The 26,224-nt window shown below is 43.3% G+C and overlaps 2 protein-coding genes across 2 annotated transcripts; both read left to right on the forward strand.

Moving 5' to 3' along the window:
- The first annotated feature begins 2,294 nt into the window (after positions 1–2,294).
- On the forward strand, positions 2,295–9,216 carry LOC138353956 (GRB10-interacting GYF protein 2-like). The gene is made up of 2 exons (XM_069307401.1): positions 2,295–2,774; positions 3,164–9,216. Exon 2 carries the CDS (start codon positions 4,397–4,399, stop codon positions 5,852–5,854), a length of 1,458 nt encoding a protein of 485 aa, XP_069163502.1. The 5' UTR covers positions 2,295–2,774; positions 3,164–4,396; the 3' UTR covers positions 5,855–9,216.
- LOC138353955 (uncharacterized) lies at positions 5,897–9,216 on the forward strand. The gene is made up of 2 exons (XM_069307400.1): positions 5,897–8,102; positions 8,492–9,216. The coding sequence occupies exon 1, from the start codon at positions 5,897–5,899 to the stop codon at positions 7,358–7,360; it is 1,464 nt and encodes a 487-aa protein (XP_069163501.1). The 3' UTR covers positions 7,361–8,102; positions 8,492–9,216.
- Positions 9,217–26,224: the final 17,008 nt, after the last annotated feature.

Here is a 26,224-nt window from a genome sequence, read left to right on the forward strand (position 1 = left end):
GACGCCAACAATCACATCGTGCGTCTCAGGAGAGTCGAATTCCATCAATTCTACATTAGGCCCTTGCAGTTAATCGACCTAGGAGCGTGCAATTGCTCCAGTAGCAATTTAGGATTGCTTCGGTGGACAACCAGCAGGTTAAGTGCCCTAGTATTAGTTATATCATGAGATCTCTACATATATCTTTTTACTGTGCACTGTCCATCATTACGCCATGCGACCTCCCCAAACAATAAGTATGTCCATAAGGAATTAAGTTATTCCTTCTATGGCATAGTGAGTATACTAGATAGTAGGTGTAAACAATTAGTATTTTCAGTTGAAATTTCAGCTTGTGTTGTAAGCGGTCGTGGTCCTCATGTTCCCACGCCATGCTCGAGCTCACGTGTTGCAGCAAGTAGCTGACGACGCCATTGCACCTATACCTCTCCGTTCACTATTACAGCTAAGCAGCTGAACCCTTTTTTATTGTTTCTTTGATTGAGAAAATTCTAGAATCGATTATCAGTCGAAGACATTTAGTTTACTGTATTTGATTTGAGATATCTAACGTAATATGATAGCCTCATAAAAGTCAAATGAGAATAATTTCTTGGTTAATCAACATATAATCCTTTTACCATTAATCAATTTATCTAATGTTTCTTAATATAGTATTAGTAGAAATTACTATATTTTATTCGAGGAAGAACCAGCCTCGATGAAGCGTACTGGGAGTAGATTCTGGTATTAACCCCCCATTTTGTGAATGACAGAAAGTTTATTCTCAAACATTAGTGTTATACAGCCCATTGAAGTTTAAAGAATAATCTTTAATAGTTTCTTATCCATAGGCACTGGTGTTTCAGTCCTTATTATTTAACTTTATCTGTTTCCCTTTTCAGTCAAAATAGGGTGGTCCTTCAATTAATTTAAATTAATCTATTAATTTAATATCAATCAATTAATAGAGAGTAAGCTTTCTTCCCAACACAAAAATATGGTCCTTATCGAACCGGATGTATTACAATAATGTCTGAATATGTTAGACATTAAGTCACTGCACATTCTCTCATGTGTATTATACGTATATAAAACGCTAAACTGTAATGCCAATCCTGACCTCAAAAGCTTTATAGAAGGTTGTAACAGAACCCATGAGCACCACACCAGAAATAAATACAGTTTTGATATTCCTAGAGTACGACTTAATCAAACTAGAAATGCTCTACAAATCAAGGGACCCAGATTGTGGAATGACCTTCCCAACCATGTTAAAGACTGTACCTCTCTCAACCAGTTTAAGACAAAAACGAAGCTATACCTAATAAATTCCCTGTAACCTACCTTACCCCTCTAATGTCATCCAATGTCTGTTTTTTTTTCTAAAGAGCCCTGTTTGTCGACAGAATTGTATTTGTGCTGCTTTTTCAGCCATGTTTTCATTCCATGTTTCATTTTACTCTTTATGCTCAATTAGTATTAAGCTTTAGTCATTTAAGTTTTTACGCCCGAAACGCTCTGCGTAATAGTGGCTTTAGGCATTGTATGTACTAGCCCTATCTAGAAATCCATCACTCTTTGTAAAATCTCTTTTATGTATGTACCTTACCTAAATAAACATTTTGATTTTTGATTTGATTTTTTGAACTAATTACTGTGTGTAGTAATCTAGGCTAACCACATTTTATTAATTGTGGCTACCGGCAGTGTACCACATAGGTCAGCCTAATACACACCAATTTATTTGCTGCTTATACCTCATGTTTAAAGTAGCACTAGTGGGACACAGTCAATTACCCACAACACTAAGACCTATACCTCACACTGAGGTAAGAATCTTCAGGTCACCAGGAGCAACAGCTCACAATTTCTATAATAACTCCACACTAACACCAGCGTTAGAGTGGCCTCACCATCTAACTATTATTTATTTAGGTGGTAATGACATCCATCCTACTCGACACCCAGCTGAGGTAATTAATCACCTCAAAACAATAATTTCCTCATTTAAACTTGTTAGCAGTTCACTAGTGTTCACACTGGTGGAACCTCGTCAACTAAGTAATAATAATCGTTGGGGAGTGAGTCCAGAATATTACCAAAGGGCTGCCAAATATATAAACTTTCAGCTGAGGAAGAGAGTACGATTGGATGCCACTTACATTCAATTTACAGTCAGACCATACAGGCAAAACCTGGCAAGAGATGGTGTACACCTGTCAGGTGAGTCTAGGTCACATGTAGTTGACAAGTTGGTCAACACAATCAACCACCATAAAAGGCTGTGGCTAGCAAGTGTTATGATCTCAGCCTGCAGGAGAAACGAGTCTCCCTTCTTGAGAGTTATTCAGCAAGCCTGACCTAACTAGAAGGTCTAGCAAATATTGAGGTGATAACCCATGTGAAAAATGGTATGGTGGATTCAATGAACAATTTAAGATTATGGGCAATGAAGAAGAAATAGATAAATGACTGGCTAGGAGATGTGGACATTTTGCTGGAGGCGTGAGGCTCGCTTCCGGAGGACCTTGACCTCACTTGAGTGCCAGACATCGCAGGGGGAAGCCGCGCTCCGTTTGAGCTCCCGCCAGAAGGGAACCCCTAGTGATATATCTCTAAGAGAAGAGAAGTGTGCGGACGTACCAGCTGTGGAATCGAGCTGGGAACGTTGTGGTCTCAAGTCCTGGTCGACGAGCAGATATTAAATCGCCCAGAAGCATTATTGTGGGCTGTGTGGAGCGCCCTGACCAGACGCCGTCAGAGGAAAAGCGCCCTCGATCAGTTAATCTGTGGTAAGCACGATATACGCCAGTTCATAGTGATCGCTTGTAGTTTGGTCGTGTGCCCAGCGACAGTAGCAATGTTTATTTATAAGTTAGACATGTTTTAATAAGGCAGAAAGCCTGAAATAAGAGAGTGAAGAGGGAGGAACACGGAGCGACGTCCGTCCTCTCTGAGCGCTGGCGGACGACTGAGGGAGCCTGGCTCCGGATGGAGGAAGACCCTCCCAGCGAGTGAGGACCGCCGCCCGGCGAGGTGGAGTATGGACCCGCCCAAAACGGGGGAGTCCACTCTCACTGTATGTAGAGGACAGATAGAGGTTTGAGGCAAGCATATTGTGTGGTTATTTTTGTTTATGTGTTAAAGGGGAACATTTTATTGGAGTGTCGATGGGTTGCAGGTTTGTCTTTGGGGAAGAAGTTGCTGAGAACTTCGAAGCCAGCAGATGAAGTAATTGATGAGACTCCAAAGGTAGTGGAGCAGAGGACCTCGAGCTGTGAGGAGAAGCAGCAGTGAAGAGGAGTGTCACGTGCTTCTGTAGAGGTGGTGTAGCAGCCAAGAGAGCTGTGGAAGAACCTAACAGAAGGGTGAAGCACCGTAGTTGCACAAGGAAACTTCATGATAGCAGCCGGGAGGAGCTGCAGAGGATCCTGGTAGTGAAGCCCGGAAGAACCTAAGGATATTAGGGTTGTGAACTTCCAGAGGTGGAAGGGGGAAGTTCTGGTGGATTACTTATAGGGAGTTGATAGTGTTTGGTTGTCAGTAGCGTGCAAGACGCAGTGAGAGGTGAGTGACTGTTGGCATCCTTATGTCAAGGAGTTTTTTTATACTGAAGTATCAATGAACATTTATACTGGTATATGTTATTGCATTCAAATGCTGATTTTCTATATATATATGTTATCTTGTTGATGGTGCAACAGTGTGTAGGCTTGACCAACTTGAGGAGGTTAATAGTATCAGGTGGTGAACCAGGAGATAGGATACCACTTGATAAGCTGATAATAGAGTTCTGATGGTATTGGAGTGCAACCTGATTGTGATATTATAGAGTATAGGATTCATTATTATTATATGTGTGTATGTATCGTGTATGTGCTTTGTTCAGTAAATGTGTCACAATTTGCTGGTGTTTGCCCTTGTCCTAGTGAGGCTTCCCAGGAGGTAGTAAAGAAGGAGAGAGAGAGAGGAAGAACCACGAACCACTGCTGTGGACAGGGTAGGAGGTAATACTAGTAAGTCATAGGGGGATTGAGGAGATCATATCTCATAAGGAGAGAGTGGGGAGTCACAGCGGCTCGAGTGGGTGTGTGCACGTGACAACGAGGCTAAGTGTTGGAGCCGCATCCCCTGAACGTGTGACGTTGAGCCCCTCTCCAAGAGCCAGAAGCGCCAAGGGTGATCTCCTAGTATAAGCACTCTGCCGAGTTGTGGGTTGGGTTGTCCATAGAGAAGGATCAACGACGACAACACCAACCAACCCACAGTCTATAATAAATTGGGGGCCTGTGTCCGGGAGAGTGAACTGACACACCCACACCCTGTCCAAAAGTGGATTTGTACACCCCTGCTGAGATAAACTGTGTGACCGCAGGTGTATACTCTCTCTCTTGGGAAGACTCACAGGACAAAGATGGATAAGGTGCAAGCATTTGTGGAGTCAGGCAAGCCTGAGGACTTGGAAGGTTGCACGAGGGATCAATTGAAACAGATAGCAGAAAAATGTGGCATCAGGTTGAAAGCATCTAAAGTAGCTGGGATGAAGGATGAGATCCTTAGACAGTTGAGAGCCAGAAGTGAAGCGGCAGAGCAAGGAGCCCAAAAAGGAGCTGAAAGTGGAAAGGAGGATGATGGGCAGGATGAAGTGAGATCCCAGGGATCGAGTAGGAGCAGCAAGAGTAGCCGCAGTAGCAGGAGTAGCCGGAATAGGAGCTTGGAGAGATTCCAGTTAGAGCTCCAGATGCAGCAACAACGAGAGGACAAGGAGAGACAGTTCCAGCTGGAAAAGATGAAATTAGAACTCCAGATGAAAAATGAAGCCGAGAAGGAAAAAGAGAAAACCAGACTGGAAGTAGAAAAAGAGAAAACCAGAGTAAGAGAACTGGAGTTGGAACAGGAGAAAGAAAAAGAGAAAGCAAGACTAGAGGTCGAAAAAGAAAAAGCCCAGGTCGAAAAAGAAAAAGAGAGAACAAAACAAATGCAGATAGAAGCGAACAGAACCTTGGCTGAGCAAAGGATTGAACATGGGTTGCCAGAGAGCACCACCCAGGTATCACACCCACCAGATATTAGGGTTAGGGAGAAGGACATTCCCTTGTTTGTTCCCGAAGAGGCAGAGAGCTTTTTCGAGCACTTTGAAAAAGTAGCCAGCATCAAGGAGTGGCCACAGGAGGAATGGGCCCAGCTGGTCCAGTTAAGATTGACCGGTGCAGCCAGGGAGGCATACACCCAATTGTCACTGGAAGAGTGCCAGGATTATGCCACAGTAAAGAGCAGCATATTGCGCTCGTTTCAGTTAACCCCAGAAGCTTATAGAAAGCGCTTCAGAGAGATGATCAAAGTTGGAGCGTGTACGTTTGCTGAGACAGCAAGAGATCTGGAAAGACGATTCCAGAAGTGGATTGAGGCTGCTGGAGTTGGATCTTACGCTGACCTGAAGCAACTGATGGTCATGGAGAAGTTCTTGGAGATGATGCATCCTGAAACAAAGTTCAAGATCCAAGAAGCAGGGATAATGGAGGTGAAAGATGCCGCAGATAGGGCGGATATGATTACTGAAGCATACAATAGCTTGAGGGAGAACAGAGTGAGAAGCGAGGCGAGACGCAGCAATGGCAGATCCAATGGAGTCTGGGGAGGAAGAAATTATGAAAGACCCAGAAGAGTCTGGGGTGAGAAAAATTTTGATAAATGGGTAGATAAAAGTAAGTACCCTAAGACTCAGAAGAGTAGGTCGCGCACTTCATCTGAAAGTGAGGATGGAGGAGCAAAACGAGAAACTGATCGTTATCCTGGAAATCAAGAGTCCAGTAGAACCCCACAGAGTGCAAATAGTGTACCTGGCCCGAGGAATTCTCATGTGAGTGGGTAGAGTCAGAGCTACTCTGGTACATATAGAAGAGACTTTTCCCAGATGAGATGTTACAATTGTAACGGATTGGGTCACGTGATGCGAGATTGTAGACAGGGCAAGAGAGTTGTGACCCTGGCCATGTGTGACCCCGGAAGTAAATATACTAATGTGATCCGAGACAAACCACAGAGAGCGAATTTAGTGAACGAGAGGTATAGGCCGTTCATGAGTAAAGGTTGGATCAGTATAAGAGGCCAACCTGAGGTAGAAGTTGGTATCTTAAGAGATACCGGAGCTAATCAGAGCTTGATTACGAGAAGCCTGATTGGGGATGGTCGACGGTTAGCTGGCAGTGGGAAGATGAAAGTATATGGGTTATTGTCGGAGAGTGACATGCCCGTATGTGCTGTCCAGCTAAGGTCGGAATATGTGTCGGCGGAGGTGATGTTGGGAGTGTGCCCCGACATACCTATTCCAGGAGTCCAAGTGATCCTGGGAAATGACTTGTGTGGGACAAAGGTGTTGCCAAGAGTCATAGCGGAGACTGTGCCAGAGGAGTGCCCAGAAGGCCACGGCACGGGTGGGACACCTGAGAGTGTGAACCTGACTGACATCCGAGGAGATGAGTCAGGAGACCGCCAAGCCATTGAGTACCCCGTCTCGGTAGTGAGGAAGGCAGAGGTGGCCGACAAGGAAGACGCTGGAGAAGATGATACAGTGTCGATTCAACCAGTGGAGGATATCGATGTAGATATAGCATGGCTGTTTGATGAAGGTCCAGCCCAGGAAAATGAAGTCTCGGTGAGGTCAAAAGTGAAGATGGCCCAGCCGAAGAAGAATCGTGAGAAGAGAGCGGACCTGAGTAGAGCCCAGACTGCTGAAATTAAGGGTCGGAAGGTGAATGCAACTGTGCTGAGTAGGAATGAGGAAAGATGTGGACATACAGAGGACGAGAGTAGAGCGTCAAGTGGTCCACGAGCACAGAGGCATAGGGATAGTGGAGTTAAGTTGTTTGAGATGTCAAGAGTCGACATGTTTCACAGACAACGTGGAGGAGAGATAGCGAAGAAGAGTAATAACCGAGAAAATGAAGGGAGAAGAGACAGTATGTGTGGAGAGATGCTTACGAGCACTTTGGGAGAGGCAAAGCGACATGTATGGTCGAGTGCTGTTGGATGTAGTATAGTGCCCGAAGAAACTTTTAGGGAACGAAGAAGAGTTGAAGGAGAAGAAATGGAGTTGCAGAGAGGTAAAAAGTGTGGGGAGAGGAAGATGATACAAGCATGGAGGAATAGAGGAAAGCCGAGGACTCGGTGGGAGTCGAACAGGATGAGGTCTCGGATATACGAGGAGACGAAAGGGAGAATCGTCGGTGAAGACGAGGGAGTGAAGTATGATGACAGGAGACGGAAGTATAATGGCAGTAGATGGAAGTATGAAGACGACAGAGGAGGTACAGACAGCAGATGTCTGACTCTGGACGTGAAGAGAAGAAGACGAGGAAACGGAGGGTGGAGACAGTAAGTAGAGTGGACCGATGGAGTGCAGGCGTCCAAGGAGGACAGCCTAGCTAAGAGGTGTCAGAGAGGTCAGATCATTTGTGAGAAGAACATGTTCCTGGAGAGAGGTGAGCCAGATGTTGCAAGGAGCAACGAACTAATTGTAGACTCCTAAGAGAGTATATCGGGTGAAGAACGAGACAGTGTGGTGGCGGATGTATTATCCCGAGCTTTGCCACTGGAATAACTCTCAAAAATAAGGGGAGGGGAGTGTTATGATCTCAGCCTGCAGGAGAAACGAGTCTCCCTTCTTGAGAGTTATTCAGCAAGCCTGACCTAACTAGAAGGTCTAGCAAATATTGAGGTGATAACCCATGTGAAAAATGGTATGGTGGATTCAATGAACAATTTAAGATTATGGGCAATGAAGAAGAAATAGATAAATGACTGGCTAGGAGATGTGGACATTTTGCTGGAGGCGTGAGGCTCGCTTCCGGAGGACCTTGACCTCACTTGAGTGCCAGACATCGCAGGGGGAAGCCGCGCTCCGTTTGAGCTCCCGCCAGAAGGGAACCCCTAGTGATATATCTCTAAGAGAAGAGAAGTGTGCGGACGTACCAGCTGTGGAATCGAGCTGGGAACGTTGTGGTCTCAAGTCCTGGTCGACGAGCAGATATTAAATCGCCCAGAAGCATTATTGTGGGCTGTGTGGAGCGCCCTGACCAGACGCCGTCAGAGGAAAAGCGCCCTCGATCAGTTAATCTGTGGTAAGCACGATATACGCCAGTTCATAGTGATCGCTTGTAGTTTGGTCGTGTGCCCAGCGACAGTAGCAATGTTTATTTATAAGTTAGACATGTTTTAATAAGGCAGAAAGCCTGAAATAAGAGAGTGAAGAGGGAGGAACACGGAGCGACGTCCGTCCTCTCTGAGCGCTGGCGGACGACTGAGGGAGCCTGGCTCCGGATGGAGGAAGACCCTCCCAGCGAGTGAGGACCGCCGCCCGGCGAGGTGGAGTATGGACCCGCCCAAAACGGGGGAGTCCACTCTCACTGTATGTAGAGGACAGATAGAGGTTTGAGGCAAGCATATTGTGTGGTTATTTTTGTTTATGTGTTAAAGGGGAACATTTTATTGGAGTGTCGATGGGTTGCAGGTTTGTCTTTGGGGAAGAAGTTGCTGAGAACTTCGAAGCCAGCAGATGAAGTAATTGATGAGACTCCAAAGGTAGTGGAGCAGAGGACCTCGAGCTGTGAGGAGAAGCAGCAGTGAAGAGGAGTGTCACGTGCTTCTGTAGAGGTGGTGTAGCAGCCAAGAGAGCTGTGGAAGAACCTAACAGAAGGGTGAAGCACCGTAGTTGCACAAGGAAACTTCATGATAGCAGCCGGGAGGAGCTGCAGAGGATCCTGGTAGTGAAGCCCGGAAGAACCTAAGGATATTAGGGTTGTGAACTTCCAGAGGTGGAAGGGGGAAGTTCTGGTGGATTACTTATAGGGAGTTGATAGTGTTTGGTTGTCAGTAGCGTGCAAGACGCAGTGAGAGGTGAGTGACTGTTGGCATCCTTATGTCAAGGAGTTTTTTTATACTGAAGTATCAATGAACATTTATACTGGTATATGTTATTGCATTCAAATGCTGATTTTCTATATATATATGTTATCTTGTTGATGGTGCAACAGTGTGTAGGCTTGACCAACTTGAGGAGGTTAATAGTATCAGGTGGTGAACCAGGAGATAGGATACCACTTGATAAGCTGATAATAGAGTTCTGATGGTATTGGAGTGCAACCTGATTGTGATATTATAGAGTATAGGATTCATTATTATTATATGTGTGTATGTATCGTGTATGTGCTTTGTTCAGTAAATGTGTCACAATTTGCTGGTGTTTGCCCTTGTCCTAGTGAGGCTTCCCAGGAGGTAGTAAAGAAGGAGAGAGAGAGAGGAAGAACCACGAACCACTGCTGTGGACAGGGTAGGAGGTAATACTAGTAAGTCATAGGGGGATTGAGGAGATCATATCTCATAAGGAGAGAGTGGGGAGTCACAGCGGCTCGAGTGGGTGTGTGCACGTGACAACGAGGCTAAGTGTTGGAGCCGCATCCCCTGAACGTGTGACGTTGAGCCCCTCTCCAAGAGCCAGAAGCGCCAAGGGTGATCTCCTAGTATAAGCACTCTGCCGAGTTGTGGGTTGGGTCGTCCATAGAGAAGGATCAACGACGACAACACCAACCAACCCACAGTCTATAATACAAGCCAAAATTAACTGTACATATCTGTATTTTCACCTGTGTGTGCAAGTGCACATTTATATAAACTATAAAATCTAAAAAACCCAAAAACACAGCACAACTATATATTCACTATTGCACTATAAATTAATCTATGCCAACCTTTATTAAGTAGGAGTTTAGGCTGTGATTGTGCTGAGTTTTGCACAAATGCAGACTAAATAAATTAGTAGTTTCTTAGGTAGAAATTCTTACAACTAGTCTTGGACTAGTCAGTAGTGCATACACTATTCATTCTTGTGCTGACCCTACCAAGGGTGGGATTCAAACTTTATAGTAACTCTGATTAGAGTATATCCATATCAGTTATTTGTGTGTATGAATTTTGAGTGCTGCTGAATGATCACTATTACATCTAATGGTGATAAAGAAGAGCTAGCCGGAAGAAAGTTAATGGTGACATTTAAGCACTGCTCAAAATCCTTAGCTACTTGTTGTTAGGTAGGTACATTTAACCTCGAGTGAGGTAGAGTGTAATTTAGCCAGATTAATTTAGGCTATATCCATATTACTTGTCAACTACTGAGCAAGTACCCAAGCTTCATTAGTAATACTTATTCAAGTTCTATTAAACTTGGACTTAAAGCCAACATGGCTACTCCTGAACAACTAAGGAGAACCTATATTGGCCTTAAAGGTCATTTAACCAGACTAATTAATAAGTCTGATACTTTGTCTAAAGCAACTCCCATTGATTACTATCAACTAGAAACATCATTGAGAGTAGCTGATCTCAAATTTGATCAAGTCAGATCTACAAGCCAGTCTTATCTCAACCTGCTGAATGCAACTGAAACTGATCCTGATGAAATAGATCAAATTCTAGCAGATATTTCTCAGTATGAAGATGAGACTCAAGATAAACTTGATGTACTATCCAATATAGTAAAACAATATAAATACAATGCAAATACTACTATGTCTCAATCCAGTAATCAATTACCTGAGGTTCGTCTACCTACTTTAATGCATCCACCTACATTTGCAGGGCTGGATGAAGAAAATTGGGACACATTTTGGACTTTATTTGAAGTTCATATACATAAAAAATCTTCTCTTGACAGAGTTTCTAAATTCTCTTACCTGATTAGTCTTCTCAAAGGGGAGGCTAAAAAGGTCATAAATAACCTAGCTCTCACTGAGAGTAATTATGAGGAAGCTATAAAACTACTAAAGTTGAACTATTGCAACAAGGAGTTGAGTATAGCTAACCTGTATTACCAGTTGCTGGATCTGAATGCACCAAGTAACCGACCAGACTCACTTCAAAGCTTCAGGCTAAAAATAGAGTCTCTTGTGAAGGCCTTAGGTACTAAAGTTGATGTACCAGCCTCAGAATGGTCAATTAAGTTACTTTTACAGAGGAAATTACCTCGAAATATCTTAGCAGTAATCTGTTCACATTATAAAACCGAGTTTCTCACTCTCGAGCAAATATTCGAGGGACTGAGAATAACGGTTAACAGGTTGAAGACTCATTATAAGATTAAACCTGAGTCTAAACAACCTAACCTTGACAACTCAGTCAAACCCAAATCAACTTTGAATAAGTCCAATAAATCCAAACCTAGGACTACTCCATCCACTGGAAAAAGGAGTGGTAGTGTAGGTATTTATTCTGTATCTCCTTCTGACGCTATATAACTGATGTGTCTACTAAAAGAACAAACTCAGCCAGAGAGAGAAAGTGTCTGTTCTGTGATCAAGAACATGTCACCTACAAATGCAATGTTTATCCTAACTTTAATACCAGGATTAAACGGCTACAAGAATTACACAGATGCACCAAGTGCATGTGTTCTCATGATCCCAGTAAATGTGTAGTGCAGTTACGGTTGTGCAGTAGATGCAACAAAAGTGTACATCATTATGCCTTATGTAGAAAAACTTCTACGCAATCTGTGACACCTAGGGAGGATTCTATGAATTCTACCACAGTACAATATTGCAAGGTACACCAAGAAATAAATGTACTTGCTACTGAGTCAGGTAGTAATACTACTCTGCCTACGGCTCAACTTAAACAAATTGATAGGAAGTCTAGAGTTAACACTAGAGGTCTCTTTGATCAAGGATCACAGAAAACCTTCATCACACAACAATTAGTTGAGGAGTTGAAATTAAAACCTGCCAAAAGTGTGAGACTGAATATTTCTGGGTTCTTGACTAATAATGGACATCGTGAATACCAAGTAGTCAAGGTGTTAGTGAGACTTGGATCTTCCACTAGTCCAATACAAGCGGTAATAGTAGATAAACTTCCTTCAGATCTGCAGGTCACAGGACTAGCTCGCACTGCGAGATATCTCAAACGTAACCGCATGAGGCTAGCAGATCACAAAATAAGTTCTGACTGCCTCACAGATATTGGTATCCTAATAGGCGCTGACTATTATTATAAATTTATAACAGGATGCACCAGACAACATGGAATGAATTTGTTGTCATCTGCTCGAGGCAAATTGCTTACTGGACCGGTGCTTTTCCAACAAAAAACAGCGTCAACCAACAAACAAACTAGCAATTCAATAGTGACGTGACTAGGCTTGGAACAGTCACCCCTACATTTCAGAGAAATATCTGAAGATAATGAGTCTGATCCACCTGTACATCGTCTGTGGGATTTAGACACTTTAGGTATTGTCCCTTATAAACCAAGCCCTGATGATACGTGGACTTACCAGCACTATCTGGACACGGTTGTCTATAAAGACAAACAATACTGGGTGAGATTGCCATGGAAGTTGAATCATCCCCAACTTCCAGTTAATTATTTCATGGCAGCCTCTCAATTACAGTCTCAATTAATACGGCTGAAGAAACAGCCAGATAAATTGAACATGTATCATCAATTAATTCAACAACAACTCAATAGTAAATTTATCGAAGTTGTTGATAATGATGACCGAAAAACAGGTCACTATTTACCCCATCACGCTGTGGTGAAAGATTCATTGACAACGCCAATACGTATCGTCTTCAACTGTAGTTCCAAAGTGAAGCCAAACAGCGTGTCCTTGAATGAATGTCTCCAAACGGGACCTAGCCTGACACAAAGGCCACATGATGTATTATTACGATTCCGCATTGGTATTTTCGCTTATACTGCTGATATCAGTAAAGCTTTCCTTAGAGTAGGCTTGCAAGAGGAGGATCATAATTACACCAAATTTCTCTGGATTAAGGACCCACTGGATCCCGACAGTGATGTCATAACCTACCGGTTTGCCTCTGTGCTCTTCGGTGCGACTTCTTCACCGTTTCTACTTCAAGCCACATTAGATACACATTTGAAGAAGTCAAATAGCCCTTATAAAACGGAGATCAGTGACAACTTGAATGTCGATAATTTCCAGGGAACTACTAATGACAAATTCAAATTGGTAGAAATCTACCATGAGGCTAACCGTGAGCTGTTAGGAGCCAATATGCCACTACAATCATGGGCTTCAAACAATAAATCATTAAACCAGATAATCGAGAAAGAATTTCCGGGTTATCAGGTGCCTAATCAATTAAAAGTTCTGGGCGTGGAATGGAACACAAGTACTGACGAGATGAATGTCAAGTCAATACAAACCAATAATTCAACCCTTTCCATGAGAAAATTACTCTCGTATGTCAGTCAACCATTTGACCTTTTGGGCTTACTTAGTCCTATATTAATAAGGGGCAAACTCCTCATGCAGGAATGCTGGCAGAAACATATGGGATGGGATGATCCGTTGCCAATTGAGTTGCAAGGTAAATGGCAAATACTCCTTACGGATTTCAATCAATTAGGTGTTTTGAAATTTCCTCGTAATGCTTCAGGATAAAACTTACCCACAAATTTGCACGTTTTTTGCGATGCCTCTGGCAAAGCATATGGCGCTGCTACTATTGACCTATTGATTGTGCACTATTGACCTACTTAGTCAATAGTGCACAATCATTTTTACTCACATCTAAAGCAAGAGTTGCTCCAATCAAGAAGAGATCTTTACCTCAAATGTTGTTAACTGCATTGCTGGTGGGAGTACGATTGGCTCATTGCCTGACCAAAACACTCAATAATATTCACTCTGGTGAAATCATAGTGTGGTCAGACAATGAGGCAGTCTTACAATGGGTAAGAAATAACAACAATAAACTCCCTACGTTAGTAATCGTGTTAGGGAAATTCATGAATTATCTGCTGGATATAAATTCAGACATGTCCTCACTAAGGACAATCCTGCAGATTACTTATCAAGAGGGTTAACCTTAAAACAACTAATCAAGCCTTCGATGTGGTTTAATGGACCTTCATGGCTTGTTAGTGGTCAGTGGCCCAAAAAGAAACCACAAGTCGTAGTGACCAGTATCACTACTCCCATGAAAGACCCAGAACCTCATCGAATCTCAGCTATTAATCCTCACAATTATTCCAACTTGAGTAAGTTATTAAGAATGACAGCACATGTGTTTGACTTTCTTGCTAAGATAGGAATCAGACATAAGTTTCCCAATCCTATCCTCTACTGGATCAAACGTGCACAACAAGAGACGTATGGAAGTGAATATGAAAATCTTCCAGATAAATTAACCAAGTCTCTAGGTATCTGGTATGATACCAACACTCATAATATATTAAGGTGTGTAGGACGTCTGCTTCATGCAGAAATTGATTTGGATACAAAGAATCCGATCCTTCTACCAGGTCACCACATTATTACAAAACTTCTAGTTTTACATCATCATCAATATGGTACTTTGCATGGTGGAGTGTTGGACACTCTCACCGACTTGAGACAGAAATATTGGCTTCCCCAAGGTCGTCAAACTGTCAAATCACTCATTAAGTTCTGTGTAATCTGCAAAAGATACGACGCTCGAGTGTGTCCTTACCCAGGACCTCCACCACTCCCTAAGGGAGAGTGGCTCATCTTCGTCCCTTTGAGACCACTGGTGTTGATTACACAGGAGCCTTGCTTCTCACTGGCACTCCAGATAAGATACCAGTGAAAGCTTATATTTGCCTCTTCACGTGTGCAACCACACGAGGCGTACATCTAGAAGTGACTTCTGACATGAGTGCCAAAGCCTTCATCCAAGCTTTTCGTAGATTTGCAGCTCGCAGATCCTGTCCCAAACTAATGATATCTGATAATGGTTCAAATTTTGTGGCAGGAGAAGCCTGCCTACAAGAGATATGGAATCATCCAGAAGTGCAGTCTGTCATGCAGAGACGACAATGCCACTGGAAATTTATAGCTCCCAGAGCCCCCTGGCAAGGTGGGTTCTACGAACGTATGATAGGGACTGTTAAGAAATGTTTAAGGAAGACCTTACATCGACAGAAAATTAGTTTCTCTGAACTCCAAACACTCGTCGTGGAAATTGAGGCGCGAGTCAACAATCGCCCATTAACTTACCTATCAAATGACTTTTCCCAGAGAGAACCCCTGAGTCCCTCACATTTAATTCATGGAGGCCTGCTGAGCCCTCTGATACCTTTGGCAGAAGAGGATCCCATTGACCCTTCCCATGTGGCTAGGAGTGATTTAGTGGAAAGTTACCAACATCTCTCGAGAGTAACTGAAAGGTGGAATGAGGTGTGGACTCAAGAGTACCTCACAGCTCTACGAGAGTACCACTATGGAGTTTCGAGCCTCTATAATAAAGTTCAACTCAAACCAGGAGACCTAGTGTTGATTGACAGTGATGGACCCAGGTCAGAATGGCCTATAGGCAAAATTGTCTCTATCCACCCAGATCACCAAGGCATCCTGAGAGTAGTACGGGTTTTGTGCAGAGGCACTACTACCCTAAAAACCTTAGAGAAGTTGGTACCTCTCGAATTAGCAGAACGAGAGTGTTTAACAGAACCAACTTCACCTACAGTTTCCGAGGGCAAAAATTCTGATCCACCGAGCACACGCCCACCTAGAGCAGCTGCTCAACAATGTAAACAGAAACTACAAGCCTATTATAGCTCTGACTAAGAGCAAATAATTTACCATCCAATTTGAGTAATCATGATGATGCTGTGTTGTGATGTCAAGTAACAAATCAGTTACAAGTCACAATGACCCAAGACATTCACCTCACAGTGGATTCTCAGTTACCTTAAATTGTATGATTTAATCATTAGTTTGTTTGTGTAGGCTATCAACTATGACATTATTCCATCTAGAGCATCTATGAGTTTACAAAACTTTAAGACTTAGTAACATAACCGTTACACGTCATCGCGACACGAGTCATTGAGTACATTGTAGGCTTTAGTAGTTATTAACTTTAGATGATTCACAATTCCATGTTTTACATTTAAAATGAGTTCCTTTACAAGACTTAAAGTCTTATCTGTCCTTGACAATTACGGGACATCCGTTATGTGTGTACTAACGTACTAACATACTAACATTAATATTAACTTAGGGATAGGTACGTCAGTACTCAACATTGAACTGCGACCCGAGTTCCTCCCCCCCCCCCCCGAAGGTATGTTGGAAATTTCCAACACTGACACACTACCATTGTATTATAATACAACATTATTGTATACTAATTACAGTAGTTATTAATTCCACTAACAGTAGTGTTAACATAAATTAAAATTTCTTTATCTGAGCATATTGCTAATATTCTCACGACATCAACAGGCAGGATTGCGTCAGATAATGTCCATCTAAACATATTTATTCCCAGTATGTTAGAAAATTGAATATGGTTCTCTAACTTTATCAGTATTCCGTACAATAATTAACTACGGATAATATAGCTCCCAATAATCCAAAACCGAGAGTTATTAACTGAGATTATTATAAGTAACAGTTTTTTCTGTTACGTACGAATGCTATAGAGGAACTAAAATTTCTCTCCATTTCTCGATTAACACTATTTAACGAGAATATGATATTATTCAATTCCCTATAATTGCAACCCGGTTCTCATTAACGCATTACATCAGTAATTACACGGAAAAGAATTATCCATGATTATTAAATTCTGTTGTGAATGCGTGAGACGGGCTTGAGGGAGGGAGGCGGAGAGATACCATTCTCAGCCGAGTTTCGCATTGTGCAGACGCCAACAATCACTTTTTTTTTTTTTTTTTTTTTTTTTTTTTTTTTTTTTTTTTTTTTTTTTTTTTTTTTACATGCAAGCATGCGTATAATGTACAATAAAAACAGAACAAATATAACATAGAACAAAAGTACAGAGCACACATATGGACAATGACAAAGGAACAAATCAAGAGAAGACCAGCCAGAAGGGCTGACCACAAAACAAAAATGCATATACAAACATAACACAAATATAAACACAGCGTAATACAAACATAAGGGAAACAGAGAGGCGAGAAACATACAAAACAAGTCTGCTAACACCTCACACACATAATGCACACATAACAAAGAGCACACGCCAACAGCCTGAAGGGCACACAATATGACAAACAAGCGCACACGACATCCATACAAGAAAACCCACAATACAAACCGGAGCACGCAGGAACCGGGAAACAATACCCACCCCACCCACTCACATACACACCCCACAACCAGGCAACACAAAATACATAGAAATCACTTGCGAGGAACCTCGTGAGAAATGTACTTCTCCGGGAAAAGATCACGAGGATATTTCGCCTCCTAAGCCTCTCAGACTAGATCTTCAAGGTCGGTAGGGTTTTTGATCCCCCGCGCTCGAGCGGGTATCATAAACTCGGGAACATCTATATCTGGCGGCATCGGCCAACGCCTAAGGTCACTGACGCAAGTCGCATAACGAGGCTGAGGAGCGCCAACCACGCCCTTCGAGGAAGCAGACACCGGAGAAGCGGACGAGGGTCGCCGAGCCTGCCACGAATTCGCCATCGGAGCAGGTGTCGGACGCTGAGACGATAGCACTTCCACGGATACCGCAGGAGACACGGAAGGGACTGCAGGAAACGGAAGAGGCGGCAAGACCGCAGCCGAGGAAACGGGTAACGAGGAAGGGGCCACAGAACATCCAGAGCGAGCATCCTTTCTCAACATCACCACCAGGCCACCCCGCTCACCACCAACTACAGCAGGGGGAACCACCGCCCACGAAGAACCGGAGCCATCCGACGCAGGCAACGCACCTGAAGCGTTCAGTCCTTATCATTTAACTTTATCTGTTTCCCTTTTCAGTCAAAATAGGGTGGTCCTTCGATTAATTTAAATTAATCTATTAATTAAATATCAATCAATTAATAGAGAGTAAACTTTCTTCCCAACAGTCAGCCCTTCTGGCTGGTCTTATCTTGATTTGTTCCTTTGTCCGTGTACATATGTGTGCTTTGTGTTATGTTATATTTGTTTCTGCTTTTATTGTAACTTATACGCATGCTTGCAGGTAAAAATAAAAATAAAAAATAACTTCTGCCCACTTCCTTCAGAATGCCACTATCTATAAAGGTTCAAATTATTAAAGTATTACTGTGTATAGTATCAATCTCATCCCACAATTGATGTTACCTTTTTTGTGTGATCTTTGCAATATTGACAATTTGCTAATGATTATATTGGCTATCATCCGCATGAATGATATTAACGCTCAAGGTAGTCAGAAATATTTTATTTAATTGAAAGTCCCACAATTACAACATAAATAGTATCAAAATTGACAAAAAAATGAGAACTATATAATTTAACATTCAATGAGAATTATTTTTATAAAAGTGCATAGTACTTGTAATGCCATGTAGACAGTTAAATAGTATCATCTACGTATTACTAACTTGTTGTCAAAAGGGAGCGACTTCCCCGTTAGCGTTTTGTTTATACCAGGGCTCCAGTCACTATACCAGTGTTCGTCACTATACCAGTGTTCGTCACTATACCAGTGATCCAGTCACTACACCAGTGTTCGTCACTATACCAGTGATCCAGTCACTACACCAGTGTTCGTCACTATACCAGTGATCCAGTCACTACACCAGTGTTCGTCACTATACCAGTGTTCGTCACTATTCCAGTGTTCGTCACTATTCCAGTGTTCATCACTATACCAGTGTTCGTCACTATACCAGTATTCGTCACTATACCAGTGTTCGTCACTATACCAGTGTTCGTCACTATACCAGTGATCCAGTCACTACACCAGTGTTCGTCACTATACCAGTGATCCAGTCACTACACCAGTGTTCGTCACTATACCAGTGATCCAGTCACTACACCAGTGTTCGTCACTATACTAGTGTTCGCCACTATACTAGTGTTCGTCACTATTCCAGTGTTCGTCACTATACCAGTGTTCGTCACTATACCAGTATTCGTCACTATACCAGTGTTCGTCACTATACCAGTGTTCGTCACTATACCAGTGTTCGTCACTATACTAGTGTTCGTCACTATTCCAGTGTTCGTCACTATACCAGTGTTCGTCACTATACCAGTATTCGTCACTATACCAGTGTTCGTCACTATACCAATGTTCGTCATTATACCAGTGTTTCAGTCACTATACCAGTGTTCGTCTCTATACCAGTGTTCGTCACTATACCAGTGTTCGTCATTATACCAGTGTTTCAGTCACTATACCAGTGTTTGTCACTATACCAGTGTTCGTCACTATACCAGTGTTCGTCACTATACCAGTATTCGTCACTATACCAGTGTTCGTCACTATACCAGTGTTTCAGTCACTATACCAGTGTTCGTCACTATACCAGTATTCGTCACTATACCAATGTTCGTCATTATACCAGTGTTTCAGTCACTATACCAGTGTTTCAGTCACTATACCAGTGTTCGTCACTATACCAGTGTTCGTCACTATACCAGTGCTTCAGTCACTATACCAGTGTTTCAGTCACTATACCAGTGTACGTCACTATACCAGTGCTCCAGTCACTATACCAGTGTTTCAGTCACTATACCAGTGTTCGTTATTATACCAGTGTTTCAGTCACTATACCAGTGTTTGTCACTATACCAGTGTTCGTCACTATACCAGTGTTCGTCACTATACCAGTATTCGTCACTATACCAATGTTCGTCATTATACCAGTGTTTCAGTCACTATACCAGTGTTTGTCACTATACCAGTGTTCGTCACTATACCAGTGTACGTCACTATACCAGTGCTCCAGTCACTATACCAGTGTTTCAGTCACTATACCAGTGTTCGTCACTATTCCAGTGTTCGTCACTATTCCAGTGTTCGTCACTATACCAGTGTTCGTCACTATACCAGTGTTCGTCACTATACCAGTGTTCGTCACTATACCAGTGTTCGTCACTATACCAGTATTCGTCACTATACCAGTGTTCGTCATTATACCAGTGCTCCAGTCACTATACCAGTGCTCCAGTCACTATACCAGTGTTTCAGTCACTATACCAGTGTTCGTCACTATTCCAGTGTTCGTCACTATACCAGTGTTCGTCACTATACCAGTATTCGTCACTATACCAGTGTTCGTCACTATACCAATGTTCGTCATTATACCAGTGTTTCAGTCACTATACCAGTGCTCCAGTCACTATACCAGTGCTCCAGTCACTATACCAGTGCTCCAGTCACTATACCAGTGTTAGTCACTATTCCAGTGTTAGTCACTATTCCAGTGTTCGTCACTATTCCAGTGTTCGTCACTATGCCAGTGTTCGTCACTATGCCAGTGTTAGTCACTATTCCAGTGTTCGTCACTATTCCAGTGTTCGTCACTATTCCAGTGTTCGTCACTATTCCAGTGTTCATCACTATTCCAGTGTTCGTCACTATTCCAGTGTTCGTCACTATTCCAGTGTTCGTCACTATACCAGTGTTCGTCATTATACCAGTGTTTCAGTCACTATACCAGTGTTCATCACTATACCAGTGTTCGTCACTATACCAATGTTCGTCATTATACCAGTGTTTCAGTCACTATACCAATGTTCGTCATTATACCAGTGTTTCAGTCACTATACCAGTGTTCATCACTATACCAGTGTTCGTCACTATTCCAGTGTTCGTCATTATACCAGTGTTTCAGTCACTATACCAGTGTTCGTCATTATACCAGTGCTCCAGTCACTATACCAGTGCTCCAGTCACTATAACAGTACTCCAGTCACTATACCAGTGCCCCAGTCACTATACCAGGGCTCTAGTCGCTATACCAATGATCCAGTTACTATACCAGTGCTCCAGTCACTATAGCAGTGCTCCATTTACTATACCGGTGTTCTAACCACTATACCAGTGCTCCACTCACTATAACAGTGCTCCAGTCACTATAACTGTATTGGCTTGTTCTCTGACCCACTATGATGAGGTTCAATAGATCAAAAGCTACATTTTTTTTATATTTACATGCAGAGCGTGCTGATAAATACAATAAAACAATACAAAAGAAGGAAATCAAAATTAGCAGAACACATCACCACTGGCCTGAAGGGACGACAACACGAAGTAACACCACACTGCAGGATAATATAAACATAATACATAAGGCAAATTACGAATAGGAATTAAACACAAATAAACACACAAAAGGAACACATCAAAAATACATAAAAGAAACACAGGATACAAGCAGGAAGAGCCAATACAGTAATAGGCACAGAAACAGCCCAAGGGGCACTCAGCACCACAAACAAGTGTACTAAAAGTACACGAACAAAGATACAACGAAACACAAAATGGAAATACATAAAAGAAACACAGGACACAAACAGAAAATAATAGTCCAGCCACAGGCAGAAAAACAGCCCGAGGAGCACACAGCAAAATAGATTGGCTGTTTGGCAGCCGTGCGGAGCGGTTCTGTTTATGTTCGCTCCTCAGTATTGCCTGAACGTTTGGCGTGCACACAGTTGGTGGCGTTTTTTGTGGGCTCTGGCCTGGCAGGCCGGCGGGATGGCGTTGCCCATGCCACCTGTGAAACGTGTGATACGGTTAAGCTGGCCTTCTCTGGTCTGGTGGACTACTCATTGTTGGAGGTTGCTCTCATGGATGTGCTGGGTGTTCATGCTGCGGATGTGTGTGGTGTGCAGCTGGCTGGGGACCGTTGGGCCTTGGTTAAGCTGACTAACGCTGCGGTGTACCGGGATGTGGTGGACAAGTTTGCTGGGCGTACTGTACCTTTGCCTGGCGCGGCGGGTACGGTTTGTGTAACGGACTTATGCATTCCAGTGACGTTTGTGGTGGTGCGGGGGCTGCCATTTGAGTTCCCGGAGAGCCTGCTCCGCCGGTTCTTTGGGAGATATGGGAGTGTTCTCGCCTTTCGGGCGAATGTGCTGAAGTCTGGCCGTCTCCGTGGCGTCCTGGTTGGTACCCGCACGATTACCATGAAGCTGAGGAAGGTGATCCCATCGTCCATGGTGCTGCTGGGCTTCAAGGGTGCAGTGCTTTTATGCAGGACAGGAGCGCACATGCTTTTGGTGCGGTATGGCTGGACACCAGGCTGTGGGTTGCCGTAATGGCACCGGCCGGTTGGTCAGTGTCTTCCGGGAAGAGGATTTCCCGCCTCTACATGGCCTTGTGGACTTTGGGTATGATCCTGCCAGGTTGAAACCCCCCGGGAACCTGCCGGTGATGTTGGTGTTGTGGGTGCAGTGCGCCCCACTGGTGCTGACGTGCCGGGTCCGGTGTCTGTGGACCCCCCTGGTGTGGGCAGTAGTGCGGTGGTCACACATGTGAAGGTGCATCCTCCTCCGGTTGCCATCGCCGTAGATGTTGATGCTTCGGTGGAGCGTGGCCCTGTTTTGTCGCCGGTGAATCATGTCGCGCTAGATTCTGGTGCGCCTGGATTGGTGTGTACTCACCTAGTTCACCTAGTTGTGCTTGCGGGGGTTGAGCTCTTGCTCTTTGGTCCCGCCTCTCAACCGTCAATCAACAGATGTACAGGTTCCTGAGCCTATTGGGCTCTATCATATCTACACTTGAAACTGTGTATGGAGTCAGCCTCCAGCACATTACTTCCTAATGCATTTCATTTGTCAACCACTCTGACACTAAAAAAGTTCTTTCTAATATCTCTGTGGTCATTTGGGCACTCAGTTTCCACCTGTGTCCCCTAGTGCGCCCCCTTGTGTTAAATAGCCTGTCTTTATCAACCCTGTTGATTCCCTTGAGAATCTTGAATGTGGTGATCATGTCCCCTCTAACTCTTCTGTCTTCAAACGAAGTGAGGTTTAATTCTTTGTGTGCTTCTGCCCTTAGGTGGAGCCCTTGGAGGCGGATGAGTTCGTTCGACGAGAGGGGGGCTGCCCCTCTCGTCGTCCTTCAACCACTGCTGTCCCGGGTCAATCTGGCTCTCAGACGAAGCGCCGGAAAATGGCCAGGAGTCAGAATCAGAATAATACAGGAGAAGATGCCCATTGGGGCGAGCTTGGAAGTGGGGACAGAAGAAGATAAGGGGGGGTGAGAGGAAGAAGATTTGTAAGAGAAAAAGTGCCAGGGCTAAACCCAGCTGCGTGTCGTTAGGTTGCGGCTTTCGAGGCAGGGACTCAGTCGGGTGTTTTCAGTGACAACATCGGGACATCACAAACTCACAACATCACAGTGATTGGCTCAAGAGCGTCAGGGCTGAACTTTTTACGGATGGTTTGTGCTGGTTGTTGAGAGCTGAATATGTAATTATAGTGGATGCTGGGTGTTGAGAGCTAAAGTTTAACGAAATACAGAGTTAGGAGGAGGATCATGGATGGTAGAGAAGAGGTCATGAGTGTGTCGTGGTAATCTGAGAGTGTGTAGGAGAAAATCAATGTGTTGTTCATGATAAGTGAGTAGTCTATCAATTTGTTTGTCTGATAAAGTTTTCCAGTAGGTATTTAGGGCAGGAATGTTCGTACTTTCATGGAGACTTTGACTGGTATTTAACTCTTGCCATCGGGTGTTGAGTACCCATCTTAGTGCTCTATTCTGTATTCTTTGAAGTTTTATTTTGTTAGTACGTGCAGATAGAGAAAGAGCTAGTGGAGCGTATGTTAGGAGAGGTCTAATAAGTGCTTTGTAAAGGTGCATTTTTGTGTCAGGTTTTGCAAATCTAAGTCTGTATAGTTTCTTCATGGCTTGAAGAGCTATTGCATGTTTCTGTGTAATGTGTGTGTGAAAGAGTAGTTGTCGATCAAATGTGAGTCCCAGGACTGTGGAGGAGAGAGATACAGAGATATAAGTAGGATTTTGAGTGTATGAATAGAGTTTGAGAGGAATTGGGTTAATAGTTCTTTTACAGAAAAAGTAGGTGATTTTAGATTTGCTGGAGTTGGTTTTTATACGCCATTTGTACTCCCACTCAGTGACAACATCAAGTTCTGTTTGTGATCTGTTTGTTAGTGTATCAATGGTGTTGCTGGTGACAAGGTGAGAGACATCATCAGCATAACATATGGTTAATGAAGTGTGATGAACAGGGTCAGGAATGTCGTTTATGTATAGGATGTAGAGTGTTGGGGCAAGAACAGAACCTTGGGGAACACCGGCATGTAAGTTGAAGTAGTCAGAGTGTTGTTGGAGGAACTTAATTCTCATTGTCCTATTGTCTAAGTAGTTAGAAAGAAGTTTGGTGGTGATAAGAGGAAGATTAAAGTTGTTGCATAGTTTGAATTTTAAGCCGTCATGCCAGTGTCAAAGGCCTTCTCAACGTCCTTAGTGATGAGTGCAGTCTTAAGTCTTTGGTGCTGATTGATACTGAGGTAGTTGGTCATGATGTTTAAGGCGTCGTGAGTGGACCGGTGAGGCCGAAATCCAAACTGTTTGTTAGTGAGTAAGTTAGTAAGTTCAAGGTGGGTTCTAAGTCTCTGGTTGATCAGCCTTTCAAAGACTTTGCCAAGTGTCTCTAGGAGGCTGATGGGTCTATAGTTCTTTGGGTCAGTGTGGGGTTTCCCAGTTTTTTTTTTTTTTTTTTTTTTTTTTGAGATATATACAAGAGTTGTTACATTCTTGTACAGCCACTAGTACGCGTAGCGTTTCGGGCAGGTCCCTGGAATACGATCCCCTGCCCCGAAGAATCGTTTTTTCATCCAAGTACACATTTTACTGTTGCGTTAAACAGAGGCTACAGTTAAGGATTTGCGCCCAGTAAATCCTCCCCGGCCAGGATACGAACCCATGACATAGCGCTCGCGGAACGCCAGGCGAGTGTCTTACCACTACACCACGGAGACTGGTTGTTTTGGAATAAGAACGGCTGTGGCAGACTTAAAGTTGAGTGGAAAGTATCCAGAGGCAAGGGAGGCGTTGAATAGGTTAGTGATAGCAGTAATGATAGAAGCAGGGAGTTGTCTAAGAAGGATATGTCCAATGCCAGACGCACCAGGGGCTCTACGACGAGTGCCCATGAGAGCTGTCTTGACATCAGCTAGAGTTAGGGGAGTCTGTAGTTCAGTGTTTGAATTGAGATTTTCAAGGTGGATGAGGTCGTCTGGTGTAGTTGCTTGTCTATTTTGGTGTATCCAGTCTTCGACTATTTCAATGTTGGGGCGTGCAAATGGTTCAGGAGGATGTGGGTGAAAGATTTGTTCCCATTGGTGTTTAAAAATGTTGAGAACTGCTTCAGGATCAGTGATTTTGTTGTTATTATGTAGAAGGTATTTAAACGGTGTGTAAGTTGATCCTTGTAATCGTTCGATTCGTTTCCAGAATTCTTGAGGTGTCAGTTTTCTGTTTTCTGCTTGTTCTATAAGGTGTTTCCAATGTTTTGTGTGATCTTCATCTAGGCTGTTAAGGATATGGTTTTTTAATGCTGTTAGGTCCCATAGTATTTGTCCATGACGATGTATGTTTTGTAAGAATCTAGTGTGATAGCAAGCTAAGAGGCGTTTTGAGCGAATGGAGGGGGTGAAAGTGAAATGTGGTTTGTGTGTTGTTTTAGGAATGGAGATGTTTGCTGCATGAATGATGGTGTCTTGTATGTTGCGTGCTTGTGTGTCGATGTCAGTGTAATGTTTGTCATTGTATTCATAAGTGAGATCAGTGTCATCAATGTGTTGTTTGAAATTGTCCCAGTTTGCCCTAAGGTATGAGAATTGAGGAGTGCTGGGGATGAGAATAGGATTTGTGGCGACTGTGAGAATTAAGGGAATATGATCAGAGCCCGTAATGGGCCCTGGTGAAATGAAGTGTTGCAAGTTGCTGCCATGTCTGTTAGTGAATATGAGATCAGGCCGGCCAGAACCTGTATGTGTGAAACAAGTGGGGAAATCAGGGCCAAGAAAGAATAGATGTTTTTGGGTGTATATTTGGTGAAGCTGTCTGCCATGCTGATTTGTGGTATTGTGGTGGAATGTAGGATGTTGTGCATTGAGGTCTGCAAGCAGAAAAACAGGCAAGTGAGTGTGGTTGAAGAGAGTTATGAAATCTTGCATGGGAATGTCGGTGTTAGGACGGGTGTAGGTTGTGCAGATGATGAGAGACCCCATTTGTGTGTGAACTTTAATGGCTAGGAAATGTTTGTGAAGCCAATGAGTGTGTAAGAGTTCGTGTTTGTATGAAGAACGAATGAGTATTGCAACTCCTTCATGTGCTTCATCTGGTGACTGATAAGAGGAGTAGCCATAATGTTTGATTTTATGAGTTCGTAATGTATGTGCTATTTAATAATAGCACATCAGGTCTCTCGATCTCAATAAAATCTGACACCATGTGTCTAATGGAGAAATATGCCCGCACAT

Source organism: Procambarus clarkii, chromosome 60, assembly GCF_040958095.1.
Source record: "Procambarus clarkii isolate CNS0578487 chromosome 60, FALCON_Pclarkii_2.0, whole genome shotgun sequence".
Lineage (NCBI taxonomy): Eukaryota > Metazoa > Arthropoda > Malacostraca > Decapoda > Cambaridae > Procambarus > Procambarus clarkii.